The sequence below is a fragment of the Clinocottus analis genome, unplaced genomic scaffold (genome assembly GCF_023055335.1).
Source record: "Clinocottus analis isolate CAN_PGR_092001 unplaced genomic scaffold, fCliAna1.0.p SCAF_2, whole genome shotgun sequence".
NCBI lineage: Eukaryota > Metazoa > Chordata > Actinopteri > Perciformes > Cottidae > Clinocottus > Clinocottus analis.
The window spans coordinates 4,409,214-4,425,061 of NW_027175931.1; the positions used below are offsets into that span (position 1 = coordinate 4,409,214).

A 15,848-nucleotide genomic window follows, 5' to 3' on the forward strand; every position below is an offset into this window, starting at 1 on the left:
TATAGGCAAACCAGCAACAGATGAAAGAACCATGGTGGCTTTTAAAACGTTATAACAAGTGTATCTTTGACAAAACTTTTTTTCTATTATTTCAACAAAATAAAAAAGAAGCTTTAGGCTCATTTATACATGTGGTATATACAATACAATACACAATGATGAATTAAATATACTAAATACATGTATGGAATATATTTATGTCGTATTGATATTATTATTATATGTTTATTATTTCTGCTGTTATTGTCGCTGTGTTTATAATCATTTTGTTTCCAACCTGTCATACATTTAACAACACACAAATTCAAAAAAGAAAAAAATGCACACACACATTTTAAAACAGATTTAACTCAATATTGGACATTGAAAGTCAGAGACAAAATATGGTTTTGATTGAAATAAAACCACACCTTGCAGTCAAGGTGTATGCTTTTCTCGCCCATTAGTACTTCACGGTTTCTGTAGGGGGTTATGCTTTATAGTTTCCTTTTAAAACATTTGTGTATAATACGCGCGGTTCTTTTTTTTTCCACGAGGCAGAGGGATTTTTTACCTCAACATTCTTGACAGCGGATTGGCTGAGTGTGCGCACATTTCATTGCAGCTTGTCAATGCATCTTTCTCTCTCAGTCACCACCGGATGGGAGGAGAGGAGGAGGATAGATGCGTTGGAGTAGGCAGGGGGAGAAAGAGAGAGGGAGGCGGAGAGGTGGAGGGACGAGGGTAGTTAAGAAATAAAGGTGTAGCCGAACACGGATACAGTCAACCGAGGGGGTTTGCGTCTATAACTGCTTCTCACTGGGCTTTGCGGCTCATTTCTAAGCAGAGCATGCAGGGAGTCAGCCACTGTTTCTGACGCGTAAGGGCTGCGCTTAAACGCCGTTGGGCATCACCGCCGATAAAGGATGATCCGTTTGATTTCATAGCGTGAATTGGTAACAAAGTCTCCTTACAATCCAACAGTGACGAAAGAGGAGAGAGAAAGAGAGGGGAGTGCTGCAAGCTATGATCCGAGGATGATTTCTGCAAAGAAAACTCCGGAGAAGAGTCGTTATCCCGTCCACTATTTGGTGTGGCACAACAAACACCGACAGCTGGAGAAGGAGCTGGCAGCAAACGAGCAGGTGAGACGGCGACGAGCGGCCAGCCGCCCCTTTCCTCCCAGACACAGAGGGTGGGAGGGCTGTGTCTTCATTATGCGCGTCTAGTATGGGCGTGTGGCTCCATAGAGCTACTGTAATAGGTGACAGATGCCTCGTTCAAGAACCTGGTCAATAACTGGGAATAGCGCAGTCAATTGTCATCAGTATATAGGGTGGAGTGGAGGAGAGAGAGAGAGGGGAGTGGGGGGGTGACACGTGTGGATATCCTCTCTCCACACTTATTTTCTTGAAGTCATTCACATTGAATTCACAGAGTGACACGACAGACTTTATATATGGTCTATAAGGATCTGTGTTATTTGCTGCATCTGGGCGTGAATGATCTATTTTAATATGTGGAAGTTGAACTGGAGTTTATTCCTGGGATGAAAAATCCAACTGCTGCAAATGAATGTAATTGCCGACCCTGATGGTGTTGCAGTGTGTGTGTGTGTGTGTGTGTGTGTGTGTGTGTGTGTGTGTGTGTGTGTTTGTGTGTGTTTGTGTATTTGCCTTGTCAGGTGGGCTTTATGCCTGTGTAAGCAGCAATATTTTGTGATAGCTCAAAATCGTAGGCTTTCCTACAAACACACACAAACACACACATCACACACACACACACACACGCACACACACACACACCTAAACCATTTTTTGTGACTAAGACAATGCAGATACTGAGCATGCGAGCAAACAGCTGCCAACCACCACCACCACAGTATAAACAGTCATAGAAGCGTTGAGGTATTGGGTTAGGTGAAGATGTTTGTCAAAATCAAAAGCGTGGCAAATTATTTCACCCACTGGTAAAATTGAAGCACTTCAGCGTAGGGTAAGGAACTCGATAATATGATAAGGCATACTGGTGTGGCGTGTGAGAGAAAGAGAGAGGGACTGTGCAGGAGCATGCATACAAATTCAGTTATTTTCTTTTGTAAATGCACTGAAGCGCTTTGCCATTATATAAGAGATGCTCTCCAGGTTAGCAACCAAACAGAAATCTGAGTGCATGCATCATGCATTGAGACGCCACACTTCTACACACATGCACACACACGCACACATCCCGGCTCACGCACACTCTAACCTACTCGTGGTTATAAAATCACGAGCCTGCAGCTTTTCCTTTCCAACCAAAATGGCCCGCTACTATAATGCCCCAAACGCAGCTTATCAGATGGTTCACCACAATCTTTACATTCACAGGAGAGCACGCAAGTGACTGTTACCATTTAATCCTCGACCATAATTATAACTTTTGGGAGATAAATGTCCAAACTGAATACACCTCACAGTGAAGAGACTCTAAGATTAGACTATTGGACTAAGACCTCTGTTACTCTTGTGAATGTCTGAGGTAACGTCAGCGCGGCTTTCCTTGAAAGGGAAGCCGGCCTCCTTGAGGCAGATGAGACAACGAAACCTTTCTTCAAATGGATGTCGCTTTGCAGGTGTTGAATGCCCGTTGCTGGCTCAACACTGTATTGGAACGAAGAGATGACGCCTCATTGGCGCTTTGGTTTAAATATCATTTATCAAATGTAAAAGTCCAATGCACAAAGATCTGTTTGGAGCCTTAAACGATGATCATGTCAGTCGGTCAGTCCAGTGAATACAATGTCTTAAGAAGTCAAAATTACCGATCCCCTGACTTCACGCCTACAACCACCAAACTGGTCGAAACCAACTAGTCAAAAATGCTGCTGATATATTAATTATTGACATATCAGTTTGTAAAATTGAAATGTTTGGGCGTGTTTGGGTCGGACAAAAACTCTTTAAGTGAGCCCTAACCTTGTTGTAATTCATTTTTCAGGATCCCTTGTATCTATAAATATTATATGATGCAAATGTTATCGCTCCTCTGCTATGCATTTGCACCCAGGACCTCGTATTTGATCGTAAACCTCGCCACTAGACTGCCTCGTGCTCCTTGTGCGAGAACAAACACAGACACGTCGAACATCTCGCACACCGAAGTGTTCAGAATCCAAGAAAGATTAGACGTTGATCCTTAGTAAAGCTTCGATTAGTCACCCCCTACTCTCCGTGCTTGTTTAGGATGAGGACTCCTGCTTATTGTAATCATCGTGTATCCATTATGGCAAAAACACTGTAAGACCTTAAATCCATGCAAAATGTAAACCTATAAGCCTTCACACACACACACACACACACACACACACACACACACACACACACACACACACACACACACACACACGCACACACACACACACTATACGTTCCAGTGAATCTCCCGGCTTCTTGACTATATTGTATTCCGTAGGTTCTATTGTTTTTTGGGCTTTAAAGCTGTGCAAGGCTTTTAAAAGAATGACAAACGAAATAGCATCGAGGGCGATAGGCAGTGAATAGGAGTTTCTTTTCGCTCCTCCACTTTTCTTTTTTTTTTTACAACCATTATTCCTCGCTCTTTTCATGCCAGCTCCAGAGGCACTCTCCAAGACCCTAAACCTCAGTTCTCAGCTATCTGTGTTTGAAGGTAGATCAGAGCAAGTTGTGAGCAGGCAGGTAGTCAACAACTAAAAAGGAGCGCTTCACTTCTTTCTACTTCTGTTTCCCTCTTAATGGTAATGAGTTTCTGCTCAGTCTAAAACTGTAACTATTCAAACGACCTCTGCATCTCTTGCTCTTCTGCCGTTGCGTGTGTTTGTCTCTATGTGTTTGTGTGTGAGTTCATGCATCACGGCTTTGCACGTGTCATCCAACGCAGTGCTTTTTTTTTTTTTTTGCATAGTCAAACATTTTACATCTTTAATTCATTTTGTATAACGTCAGCATCACATCCCTACATTTGTTTTAAATTCACTTTATGTCATCTATATTTGTAGTGCTGTTTAAGCTAGGATGGCACACACACAAACACACACACACACACATGCACGCATACATCCGTCTGCCAGCCACACAGCAAAAGCACGAGTGCATCCACACGTGTGATGCCGATGACAGGTGTCGAGAAGATGACACCTGTCAGCAACCACACAACCACGCAATTATCTATTGTGTGGTTGTCAAGAAGCCTTTTATGTAACTGTAGGAGTGTTATTGCTCTGGTCAGATCAAATATATGTTGTGTTTGTACAGCAACAGGCAAGTGATGGACTTTGAATGTTGCAGGACTAATGAACAAACTTAACCGCCCTTAATATGTCAAATGTTAAGTTCTCTGCAGCTGCTGAAAGGTCGACTCTAGTAAACCAAGACTCCAGTATTACCTGACCAAGTACAGTGCGTACTAGCCCCCGGTGGCCTGCCTGCCGTGCATAACAGGGACATTGTGTCCCCAGTGCATTGACTTGTTTTATTGAACACATTCTCTTTGGATGTCTCTTTGGATCGCTGATGGAGATACCTTACGTGCACTTGAGATACACAGATACACCTGGCAGACTGAATTGACTTCATGATCCACTTGCAGAGAGACATCAGCCATGACACAAAAAAAAGACTGGGGGAGAACATTAGAAATACACATGCATAATATGCATAGTATATTCACAATACGGTGCATTGTGATAGACCCTGTGACGTGCAGATATTGCATGATAGTGGTCGGTCTCTGATGAATTCAGGACCCACTCAGCTGTAGAAGAAGCGTATAATGTTTCTGACCTCTGCTTTATGCCACAGTAAAATAAAGGTAATCTACAGCCGGCTCCTTATCAGAGCTTTTTAAAGCCTGCCCATCCTTTTTTGGTGAAATGATGAGGGTAATTTCATTTTTTCCATGCATGAAATATCCGGGCGCTGTTTCTGATCACAGTCTTATTTCCTTCCCGCACAACAATGCAACGAAAATGGCTGCTTGTCGAAGTAAAAAATAAATAAAAATCCTCCCCCCCCCTCCAATACTTGCAGTATGAGACTGGACAACTATGTGTAGAGACATCTATCCTGGCCCAATCTTCTATGAGCAGCATGCAGCAGATTGAATGTGAGTGAGGGGAGTAGAAGCTCTGCCACAGCAGGCTACAGTGGAATAATTGGTACATCGGATATCGATGTTACGACGCAAAGCCAGAGAGAGGAAACGGCCCACAGTAACAGGAGGAGCGGTTGAGTAAATGCCAGGGACTCACAGCCGACCACTGAGACGAGTACAAAGGGAAAGACAGAGATGCGGAGTAGTAAAATAGGCAAAAGGAAGTGGTGAGAGATACATTTTTAGCTGTGGTCACCAGGTTCATGAAACAAAGTTGATGAAAGGAAGGAGAGAGAAAAAAACAGCCGGTGAAGAGATGCGAAATAGTGAAAGCAAGGAGTTAACATTGGCTGACTGGAGCCGACGAGGGGAGGCGCAAACAAGGTGAAGAAGGGAGTGAGAGGAGGTGGAGAGGAAAATAATGACAGATTTTGATCATGAACAGAGCCCTGCAACAGACGTAAAAGCACAGGGTGATTGAAGGAGAACAGAGCCACGAAGAGGGTGATGGTTTATCTCGAGACGGAGGCGGGAAGTAGCCAAGAGCTCTGCTCGTTGCTACTTCTTGTCCTCCCTGTGACTCCGTGTCTGACCCCTGCTCTCCTTTTTCACAGTGCGTGGTTGAATTATAGAGCCCTCAGCAAGGTGCTAATGTTAAATCAGCTTTATGAAATCGTATGCTTTGTGGCTGGCACGAGGGAACGGAGCCATAAATGAAGTCTCGCGGGTTGTCATTGAATTTTTATGCCAATCATCTGCTGTCTGCTTTCACATATTCTCCATCTCTTCTCTTCTCAACCTGCTTCTCCCTGTTTCCTCTAATCACATCCAACCACTTTTTATTCATATCTTTCGATGCCCTGGTGGCCTTCGCTTCCTTTTTTACCTTCTACCATCCAGCTTTCAACCGAACCTTCACACGTCTTACGCTCATCAGTGTAATGAAACACCGAGGCCTAATTGCAGTGCAGCAAAGCCACAAAGAGATGCTATGAGGGCTGGGTTGGGGTCAGGTTTAGTTAAGCTGCTGAAAGCTTTCAACAGAGAGAGAGAGAGAAAGAGAGAGAGACAGACAGAGATAGGTCGACAGTAATAGGCAAAAGGAAAGGAGGATTGCTAATTGAATGAAGGTTTGAATAAGGGAAAAAAGTGATAGTAAGAAATGGAGGTGGTAGTACGTAAGAGATTGAACACCTGGATGTAAAGACCCGTGCAACAGAAAGGGTGGCACAAGTGACCCAAACAATGCTGACAATACAGATTCAAGTCATCAGTGCTGGACATCAAATATTCCTGGTTCAAAGTCCAAGGAAGGATCAGACATCATTTCAAGGTCCACTGAGTCCTTTCTGCCACCGTTTGCCTTGAGTCTTTCTCTGGCAGTCCTCGTTTTGTTTGAGGTAAGGCATTGATTTTGAATGGTTACGGTTAAGATTGTCTAGTAAGCTGCCATTTGCGAAACTCTGGCGAGACGGGAGAGGTTAAGAAAGCTAGCGAGTCCCCCGAGAGTTCCTCCAATCTCGGGCCGTTCCTCTAGCATCGCCACGTCTGGATATTTCCACCACTCTGTTTGACTGTCGGTCTTCGGCGCTGTATTCCTATCATTTATGCGGTTTTGTTGGCCGGTCTGCATCCCGCAAGAGGTCGTCATCGCCCAACCGTGCACAGGGGCGGTGTCGGAAAAGTCTGGCTGGTCAGATCCAATTAATTGGGTCGATGTTAATGCAAAGGGGAATTTCCAGTCTGATAGTTCTGTGATGGCACGGCACCAAGGATGCTCGAAGGTATTGAGTGACTGTTGTGTGGTTGTTGGGGTTGATGTGCCTTTGCAATATTGCACGGACAGTAGGATCAGTTTCTGATGGGGCCGGGTTGTCCAAATTTAAATAAAGCACTTGGTGACGCAGATTGAATTCCCAGGAAGTCATATAGCTAGGCCACCCCATAAAAAAAGTCTATACAGGACACTGATACTAATACTGGAGGGTTTACAGGCCCAATGTCATGGAACTAGACCAATAGATCACCTATAACCTCCTCGCAGATTGTCAAAAAGTCCCACCATTTGTAAATAACCCCTTTAAGACATGATATTATAGTATGGGATGTGTCCAATCTGCTGTTCACGATTCAAAGATGGATGAGAAAGGCAGCCTTCAAGTTTCTGCTTGGAGACATTAAGGTGTTTTCCCTGATATTCATGGCTGATCCTATTCATCCAGCCTCATGTGCCTGCAACCTCCACTCTGCGGGACGCCGCCGTGTCCGCACGCTGTTGTGTACGAGCAGCAATAACTCCGGTGAGGGTCTTGGTCTTCTTCCAAATCGGAGGCCATGCTTCTCTTTGTGGAAATATCTCTGCTCATCCTGTTATTGTGTCAGGATTTGCAGCCGTCCCAGGTGGAAAAGTTCAAGTATCTCTCAAGTGCAGCTCGTGGCAGCAGCTGTCGTATTATTGATGCCGTTTGGGACCGTGGCAGTAAAGAGGTAGTGAAACCTGAACTGTCATATTTATTCATTTCCGGTCGTGGAACACGTTGAGTCAATACGCTGGTTTTCTGGGAGAAATGCTGGCTTATGTTTATGCGTACCCATGATACCAATAATTGTGAGCAACTACATTGTAGGCCACCGTGATATACCTTTACTTTGACCAGCACATTATCTCCCAGTTAAATGCTAAATGTCTGAAAGAAAAATACTTCATCTGAGTTCATTATCAGGCTAATATCAACCAAGTCCTACCAAACCACCGTGTTTCCCCTGAAATTACTCCACAAAACACACACACACACACACAAACGCAGGAAAGAGAGTGACAGCTGTGGTGTTTCACGCCAATAGGCTACAGCCGCTACATTGCGTGATTATCCTCTTTTACAGCGTATGCGCTGTCTGCCTCAAGCAGAAAAGATTGGCTTTCTCCATCTGTGAGCGCGAGGAGTGAGAACCGGTCCCCGTGTCGCGCTGAACGTCTTTTTCCTCACGCTTTGGCGAAGCCTGCCAGCTCACTGCAACAAATAGGTGTCATCATTTCCAGATCAACGTCCGAGAAGCGCTTCCGTCTCCATTCTGACAGGCCCAACAGCGAGACACCGGTCTCTATCTGTCTCCATCTCTTTCGGTCCGTCCGCTTAATCTGTCTGGCGGAGATTGCCGAGGACGGGAAACTGAATTAAGCGCAAGTGAAAAAAACAAACAGAGAAAGTACATTTGCTGGAATGTAGGCCATTCCGGCGTTTTCATTAATGATTTGGTACATTTTGTCTCATTTCCGCCGCTTGATTTCACAGGGCTCCAATTGCACCTGCACAAGTGGAAACGACGGCCGCGCTAAGATGAGCGTGAGAGTTGGCGAAGGTTTTTTTTTTTTTGTGTTACTCTTTCCGTGGGCATCGTCAATACCATTTGTTCTGCTTGGCTATCGTCTGTGACGCAGGTTCGGCCCTGTCCCTTTATACCTCGAGCAGTGACCCGGAGAAAATGGATCAGGGTTTCATGGCCGGTGTCGCGTTCGTCAAAGTCTCCGCCGCATGTAGAATCACAGAGGAGCGAGAGGGGAGGCAGGAGGGGGGAGGAAGAGAGAGGAAAAGTTATTTTTACACTCCTCCCTCCCGGAGCCAACCCCTGCTCCTCTGCGCCCCGTGCACAAACATTTTGGGAAAGCTTTCTGTACTGTATATGCACAGTTTTGTGCGCGTGTGCGTGTGTGTGTGTGTGTGTGTGTGTGTGTGTGTGTGTGTGGTGTCTGTATGAAAGATTGATGTCGGCCTAAGTACCTGCCAGGCTGCATCAGGCCAGGCACACACTGAGCGAGGGGAGAGAGAAAGAGGGAGGGAGGGGAAAAGGGAGGGGAAGTGAGAGGAGGAGCAGATGCCACGGATAGAGATGCTTATCAATAATGCAACCTCCACTGAGTTCACTATTGAGGGAAGGGCCCGATTTGAATGCACACAACTGAGAGAGGAAAGCAGGAGGAGAGGATAATTAGCAAAGAGTCTGATTATGAGACGCAGATATGCGCTGAGGATTAATCAATTAGTGAGCTTTAGGGGTTACAGGCTAAATTAAGCTAAAGGGCTGCCGGCTGTGGATTCATATTCAGTGCCATCAATCTGCTCATCTTACCTCTCAGCAGACATCTCACAATGCATTTTGAAGTTGATTTCTACCCCGTAGATGTTCCCCCTGTGAAAGACTTTTTCAGCCGAGACCCTGCCTAACCAACGCAAGGCATTTTGGGTTGAAAGAAAGATGTAATACACAGCGCTGTGCCACCAGTGTCTGGTTTAATGTAGAATACATCCAATTTAGTTCATGAATTTACCCTTATATTGTATTGAATACTTATTGGTTAACAATATTTAAAGGATTGAGCATTTATAGGGAAAAGGGTTGTTGTCATAATAGGTTTTCCAATTGAATTCAGTTTGTTTTGTGTAGCCCAAAATCACAAATTACAAATTTGCCTCATCTGTTTTTCTTTTTGTTCTCTTTTTGTTCACTGGAGACGTTTGTCTTGTCACAGTCGGAGAAGTTCAGGTGTAAATAACGTAACGGATGACGGCTGTATTCCCTTTAGCGGCTCCTGTGTCGGGGGTGCGGGTATTGTGCTTGCTGGCTCACTATCACAGTGCTGTAGCTTATCAGGGCTTTTGAATAGCACAGAGCCGCCATAAAGGTTAACGCCTTTCCTACGATGGCGAGTTAACAAGAGCCATAGTGATGCATGGCGTCATTTTAATGTGAGTGGTCAAGTGCTTGATTTCTACTTTCTTTGTATCAGTATCGATATCCGTTATCTGTCTTTGCCCATAGCAATAATACTTGTTTTAATGATTTACATCTTTCTTTAGACAATTTATCAATTATGGAATCGCAACACGTGAAACCATAAACTGGGCAATTAGAAACAAAAGCAAAACAAATGATTCATCTTGCCAGAAAGAGATGAGCAGCGATGACATAATGTCCCCATACTGTAACGGCAGAACCACAAGTCAAACAGGGCCAGTGTGTGTGTGTGTGTGTGTGTGTGTGTGTGTGTGTGTGTGTGAAAGGAAGACAAAGGGAGAGAGAGAGAGAAAGAGAGAGAGAGAGAGAGAGAGAGAGAGAGAGAGAGAGAGAGAGAGACATGTGAGTACATGAGCCATTAGTTGTAAACAACAATTTCCTCCAGAGAGCTCTTATTCTGTTAATGGGGGGAGGGAACTCGATGTTCTTCATCATGCTTTAGTTTCGTGTGTGTGTGTGTGTGTGTGTGTGTGTGTGTGTGTGTGTGTGCGTGTGTGTGTGTCTGTTTTGTTTTTCGACCGAACATTGTCCACATGTGAATAAGTAAGTCAGTGTGTCTGCAGGTCAGTGTTCAGAGGTGGGAGGACATTACCTCTGAGTGGATTAAGTGGTTCGCTGCATGTGTGTGTGTGCGTGTGCGTGCGTGTGTCACTAATGTTAATGTGTTGCTGCTCCATGAATAGCTCAGCGTGTCCCTGTAGCCATCGATAACGCTGGTCGTCGGGTTCACGGTGTAAATTGTAGCTCGGTCTGTGCGCTCTGCCAACTCTCTCTTCCCCTCCTGCTTCGGATGCAAACTGGACCAAATGAACCTGCAGCTAATCACTTTGACTTTTCCCTTCTTCTTCTTCTTCTTCTTTTCTTCCTGATACCGCTCCAAAGCGCCATCACAGCAAATGTAATGACGACGGCCTGCCGGTGATGGACAGGGTTGCCAGATTGAGACCGTGATCCACATCGTGGAGGCCTCATCACACGGACGCCACGTAGACACGGCGCTCCTTTTCTTTTACCTCAGACGGGAGCTGCACCAGGTGGAGTCGAGCTGAGAGGCGAAAAAGCAGCTCCAGAGGCTTCACTCGAGTGGATTGCGCCGCTGTTTCCCCGTCAGCCCACGTTAGCGTGTTTCACACGCCGCTTTGTGGCCACATGCGGCTGTTTTAGCCTCGCCCTTATTAGCATCCCTCTTTCACTCCTCTCCTCTCCTTCTCCAGCTCCTCTTGGGCCTCCTAGGCTTCCCCCCGTCGTCCCCGCTCTCGCATCCACAGTCATTGAAATTAAGCGCAGCTGTAAAATGAGCTTAAAGTGATAATCACCAACATTACACGCAGACACTCAAAGGGGGAGCAAAGCATGAAAGGGCTCGCTGTGCGACAGCGCGAGTGGCATAAGGAGACGCCAATGAAAGGAGAGCCAAGTTGCTCCTTTTTGTTCTTTTTCATCTATTTCTTTCACCGCCAGCTTTGTTCTCGTCTCTCTCTCTCTCTTTTTTTTATGTGCTGACAACAATGTGTGCGGGGGTTTCTTTCCAAAATAAAACAACAACAAAAAGTTTCCACTTGCGCAGCTATATTAATATTCAGCGTGGGATTCTCTTGTGTTGTTTAAGTGACGGACACTCCACTTCAGACTTTCCTCCCAGCGACAATGACAGTTCTTCATATTTGTGCTGCCCATGCACAATTGTCCTTTGAGACACACTGCTTGTGTTGCACACACGCACACATCACTGCGTGTGGTTGTATTTGCATGTTCCACCATGTTCGTTACCCGGCGCACACAAACAGAGCCGACTCCTCTCTTTCTTCCCTCTATTCCCCATCTGCACGGCTCCTCAGAGACACCCTCATGTTGTTGTCTCCTCCAGCTCCCTCCCTCGCCTCCTCTCTCCTTTATTCCTTCTCATCCCTCGCTCCTTCGCCATATCTTTTGTGTGGCGCAGCCTTCGCTTGCCACAGCAATCTTTCCTTTTGTTTTTGCCTCTTTCCCCACCTTCGCCTGCCTTACAGTTGTCGCTGACATGCAGTTTTCTTTCAATAGAAATAGAAAACATGTCTGTCAGCCTCTTTCACTCTTACTGTTTCCCCTTCAGGGGTTTCCTTGGAAAGAGCTGGTGGAGAGCAGAGGACTGTTAACCAAAGCGTGGCTGATTAGGGATCACACATTCACGAACCTAACCATGACATCATGTCACATTTTAAGAGCCCGTGAGTGTCCTGCTTTCTGCGAGCGTATTTTATTTTTGTGTCTGTATTTGGATGCGTACACGCGGTTCATCGCTTGACTGCGTGCGTCCCGTGCGGTTTTCCTCATTTCCTTTGCAAATACCAGCAAACAGAAACCCGCAGTAATGTAACTGCTCGGTCTCTCCTGCTCAGAGCGCGAGCAGCAAACCTTTGGACGGTAGCTGCCAGTCATTTTTTATTAGGATATTATACAGCGGGCGCAGTAAACAGTCAGGGCAGCTTCCTCATATTGAATTGTTGACTTGTTTGGTCTAGTCTCCCGTAGTTCATCTTCTCAGCCGGCACCGCTTTGATTTAGGGAATCATGTGGATCAATAAGGCCGCTCTCTTCTTCCCAACATTCACACACTCAGCCCGATATTTTCATAAACAACTTCAAACCCTTACGTTGCTCTCCAGAAGAAAAAAAAGACTTTTTTTTATTTATAGAAAGAACGGCCCCGCAGCTTCCTTCAGGTCTTTATTAGACGGCCGATTCTGAGTCACTTATACCTCCGAGGGGCTGATCCTTAATTATGTTTCAAACCTGCCACGGACTGACAGACCTGACCTTGGATCGGCCAAGGTCTTGAATAATGGTGGCTGTCGGCATCGGTCTAATTGGATGGCAGACCTGAGATCAGTGCTGCGCACTGCAGCGGGACAACTGTGGTGCATAGAGCGGCCTGGTGGACAGACAGAGGGGGCGTGTAGGAGGGGGGGGGGGGGGGGGGCAGTTCCTGCAGAGCGACACACACGGCCTTTTCATCGACCGGACGTAGAGACATGATACCTCATCAGGTGCTAACATGTCAGTGACGTGGGCCCCGGATGCCGTTTGACACAAAGCAAAACACTTGTAGGATCCTCGGTCTCCATGATCGATGAGGACGCGTGACCCCGTCGACCTGAACTAGAGGGTTTTCTTTCCAACCGTGGCTCTGTATTCATTCCATTGTTCCACCACGATATATATTGATGACAAGTCACAGTATTTTGTAGGTCTTTCTGATCGAACGCCACACTAAACGCTCTCTGAGTCGCATGTAGGGCTTTAGAGGTGCTGGGTGCTGACATGTTGTATTACTTGGGACCGGCTAGAGCTGTTTCTGCTTCCAGCCTTTATGCTAAGCTAAGCTAAAGCTAATCGTCTGCTGGCTCTAGCGTCTGAGTCACATGTTAAGCTAAGCTAATCGTCTGCTGGCTCTAGCGTCTGAGTCACATGCTAAGCTAAGCTAAGCTAATCGTCTGCTGGCTCACAGACACCTGTTTCAGCTAACACTCGACGAAAGAAGAGATTTTTTTTTGTTCAGGGCTCGAAAATTAGACATTAGACGATTATTTTGTGCCTGGCGCAGACTAATAAATTGTTTAATTAAACGATACACCCAAAATGAGACACATTATTAATGAGTCAGTATTCTGAGACTCTTAAATTATCCATGGCTGCCTACCAAGTGTGTTTTTACATGTCTGAGAGGGATTCAAAAGCAGTGTATGATATGGCAGAATAACACAAAAAGATGCAACGTGGCCGACAGATGATGAGATCTCGTCGGCACGCTGATCTAAATCCAGAGTGGAGCCCAGAGCCGACGTCGAGCCGTAAGCTTTTAATTGGGCTTGTTGTTCATCAGTGTTGTTCGTCAGACAGCTACACATGTTCGGAGGAAGGAAGAACGCGGCACGGCACGTTGGAAAACTGTGCTCCTTGTTCCCATTTCCCAGCCAGGGATTCAAACAGACAAACCTTCCCCGAACCTTCTGAAGCATCACAGGGACGACAGACGGCGGCTTGAAGAGCTGAAATCAATCCATCGACGGCCCGGAAGAAAACCACGTGGGACACATGTAGTGTGTCGAGTGAACGCTATCGAGTGTAACACCACGGCCGCGTTGGAGCGCTGACAGATTACTTAGCACCTGCCACTGGGTCTCTTTCCCGTCTCTCTAGCGTCATCTTCACACAAGTGTGAAGATGACATCCCGCCCTCTGGGATGGAGGAGAACGCCATTGATGCACAATCAACCCTAATATCCGCTCCTCTCACCTTGACGCTAACCCTCCTCCCTGACACTACCCCCCAATATTGCTATATTTTTAAACTGCTTCTCTTTTCCTTTATTTCCCCTCCTCCTCCTCCTCTTCCTCCTCCTCTTCCTCCTCCTCCAGACTGATCTAGAGTCTCTGGACCCTCGCGGCCGGACTCCTCTCCACCTGGCTGTCACGCTTGGCCACCTGGACTGTGCCAGGGTCCTGCTGCAGCGCGGAGCTGATGTTAGCAAGGAGAACCGCAATGGATGGACCGGTGAGTGAGTGAGAGAGAGAGAGAGAGAGAGAGAGAGAGAGAGAGAGAGAGAGAGAGAGAGAGAGAGAGAGAGAGAGAGAGAGAGAGAGAGAGAGAGAGAGAGAGAGAGAGAGAGAGAGAGAGAGAGAGAGAAATAATTAGATCATAGTGGAAACAATTGTTCATTTAAATTGCACACCAGTGATTAAAACCTATAAGAACACATTTCCCATGGAAGGAATTAAAATGCACACTATTTTTTATATTTTTAATTGCTTGCTTTAGAGGATACGAATGTTGTCCAATTGCACGAGTTAATGGGGGCCGTGCTTCACACATTAGGGTCTTTCACACGATTTGGCCCAGAGTCACGATCTTCATTCCTAACTAATAAACAAAACACAAACTAACCACCAATGAATATGGACCTTACCTGTTTTATACGCAGCTATGAATGTATTATGTGTGCTCTGTAGTTGTGTCTCTGTCTTTGTGTAAGTGAGCTCACTGAACAATAGTCCTGCATGAGTGAAGACTTTAAGTTGTGGTAGTGGCCCCCTCGGTCACAATGAGAGCGCTACGATAAAACACAGTGTGTTTTATTACGCAGCATATTTGCAAAATGGTGTCCACAACATCATTTCCCACTGGCTCTATTTTACATTGGCTCTTCAACGGTCCTCTTGATTGTTTTTATAAAGATACCGAAATGTTTTTGGTTTTTTTTCCCACCTCTGTCGTAGAACAGCGTCTACAGTCGGCCAGACTCCTCTCATCTGCCGGCGCTGTGCAAATGCAATGCGCAGGTCTGGCAGTCGGAGACTAATGAAGCGTGAAATCAGTTCCTATTTTAACCTTGAAATCATATCGCCTGATTTCCCGCCCTCATCCTGAGGTCTTCTTCTCCTTTTTTGTTGTCGTCGCCGTCTTGATGTTGATGAGTTAATCGCCTACGAAAATCAAATCTTTGTTATGGAGCGCGCGTGTTTCCGGGAGCCTTTTTTTTATTTATTTATTCATCTTCTGATTGCTGTGCCGTGTGTCGGGAGGTGTATGAGCCTTCACTCGCAGGTTTTCGGTGTGAGAGTGCGAGAAATGAAAGTGTGTTACCTAATTGTGCAGAAGTGCAGAACAGCGTGTGAGATTAACAGCAAAGTGGCGCGCTGCAGTAATTGCTCGTATACCTTTTCCTTTGGCCTAGTTTCTTTTTCGGCAATTCTCGCTGCCACCCCTCAATAAAATTGCTCGTGGACATACATTTTAGATGAGGTCTGAGTGACTGGCTCTGTTTTACTCTCTCTCTCTCTCTCTCTGGTCTCTCTCAGTTCTCCAGGAGGCCGTGAGCACAAGAGATCCGGAGTTGGTGCGTCTCGTGCTCCGCTATCGTGACTACCAGAGGAGTGCCAAGAGACTGGCGGGCATCCCCGTCCTGCTGGAGCAACTGCGCCAA

General features: G+C 46.0%; 1 protein-coding gene across 3 annotated transcripts in view; it reads left to right on the forward strand.

The window, feature by feature from the left end:
* Positions 1–15,848, forward strand: part of ankrd13b (ankyrin repeat domain 13B) — a 34,814-nt gene that overhangs the window by 1,284 nt on the left and 17,682 nt on the right. For 2 of the 3 annotated variants that reach the window (XM_068585644.1, XM_068585645.1), the window contains exons 2-4: positions 964–1,124; positions 14,284–14,419; positions 15,724–15,848. In XM_068585644.1, coding sequence (XP_068441745.1) covers positions 1,017–1,124; positions 14,284–14,419; positions 15,724–15,848 — 369 coding nt within the window. In that variant the 5' untranslated portion in view covers positions 964–1,016. Of the gene's footprint in view, positions 1–660; positions 860–963; positions 1,125–14,283; positions 14,420–15,723 lie in introns of those variants that run through there. The other variant, XM_068585643.1, reaches the window with a different exon arrangement.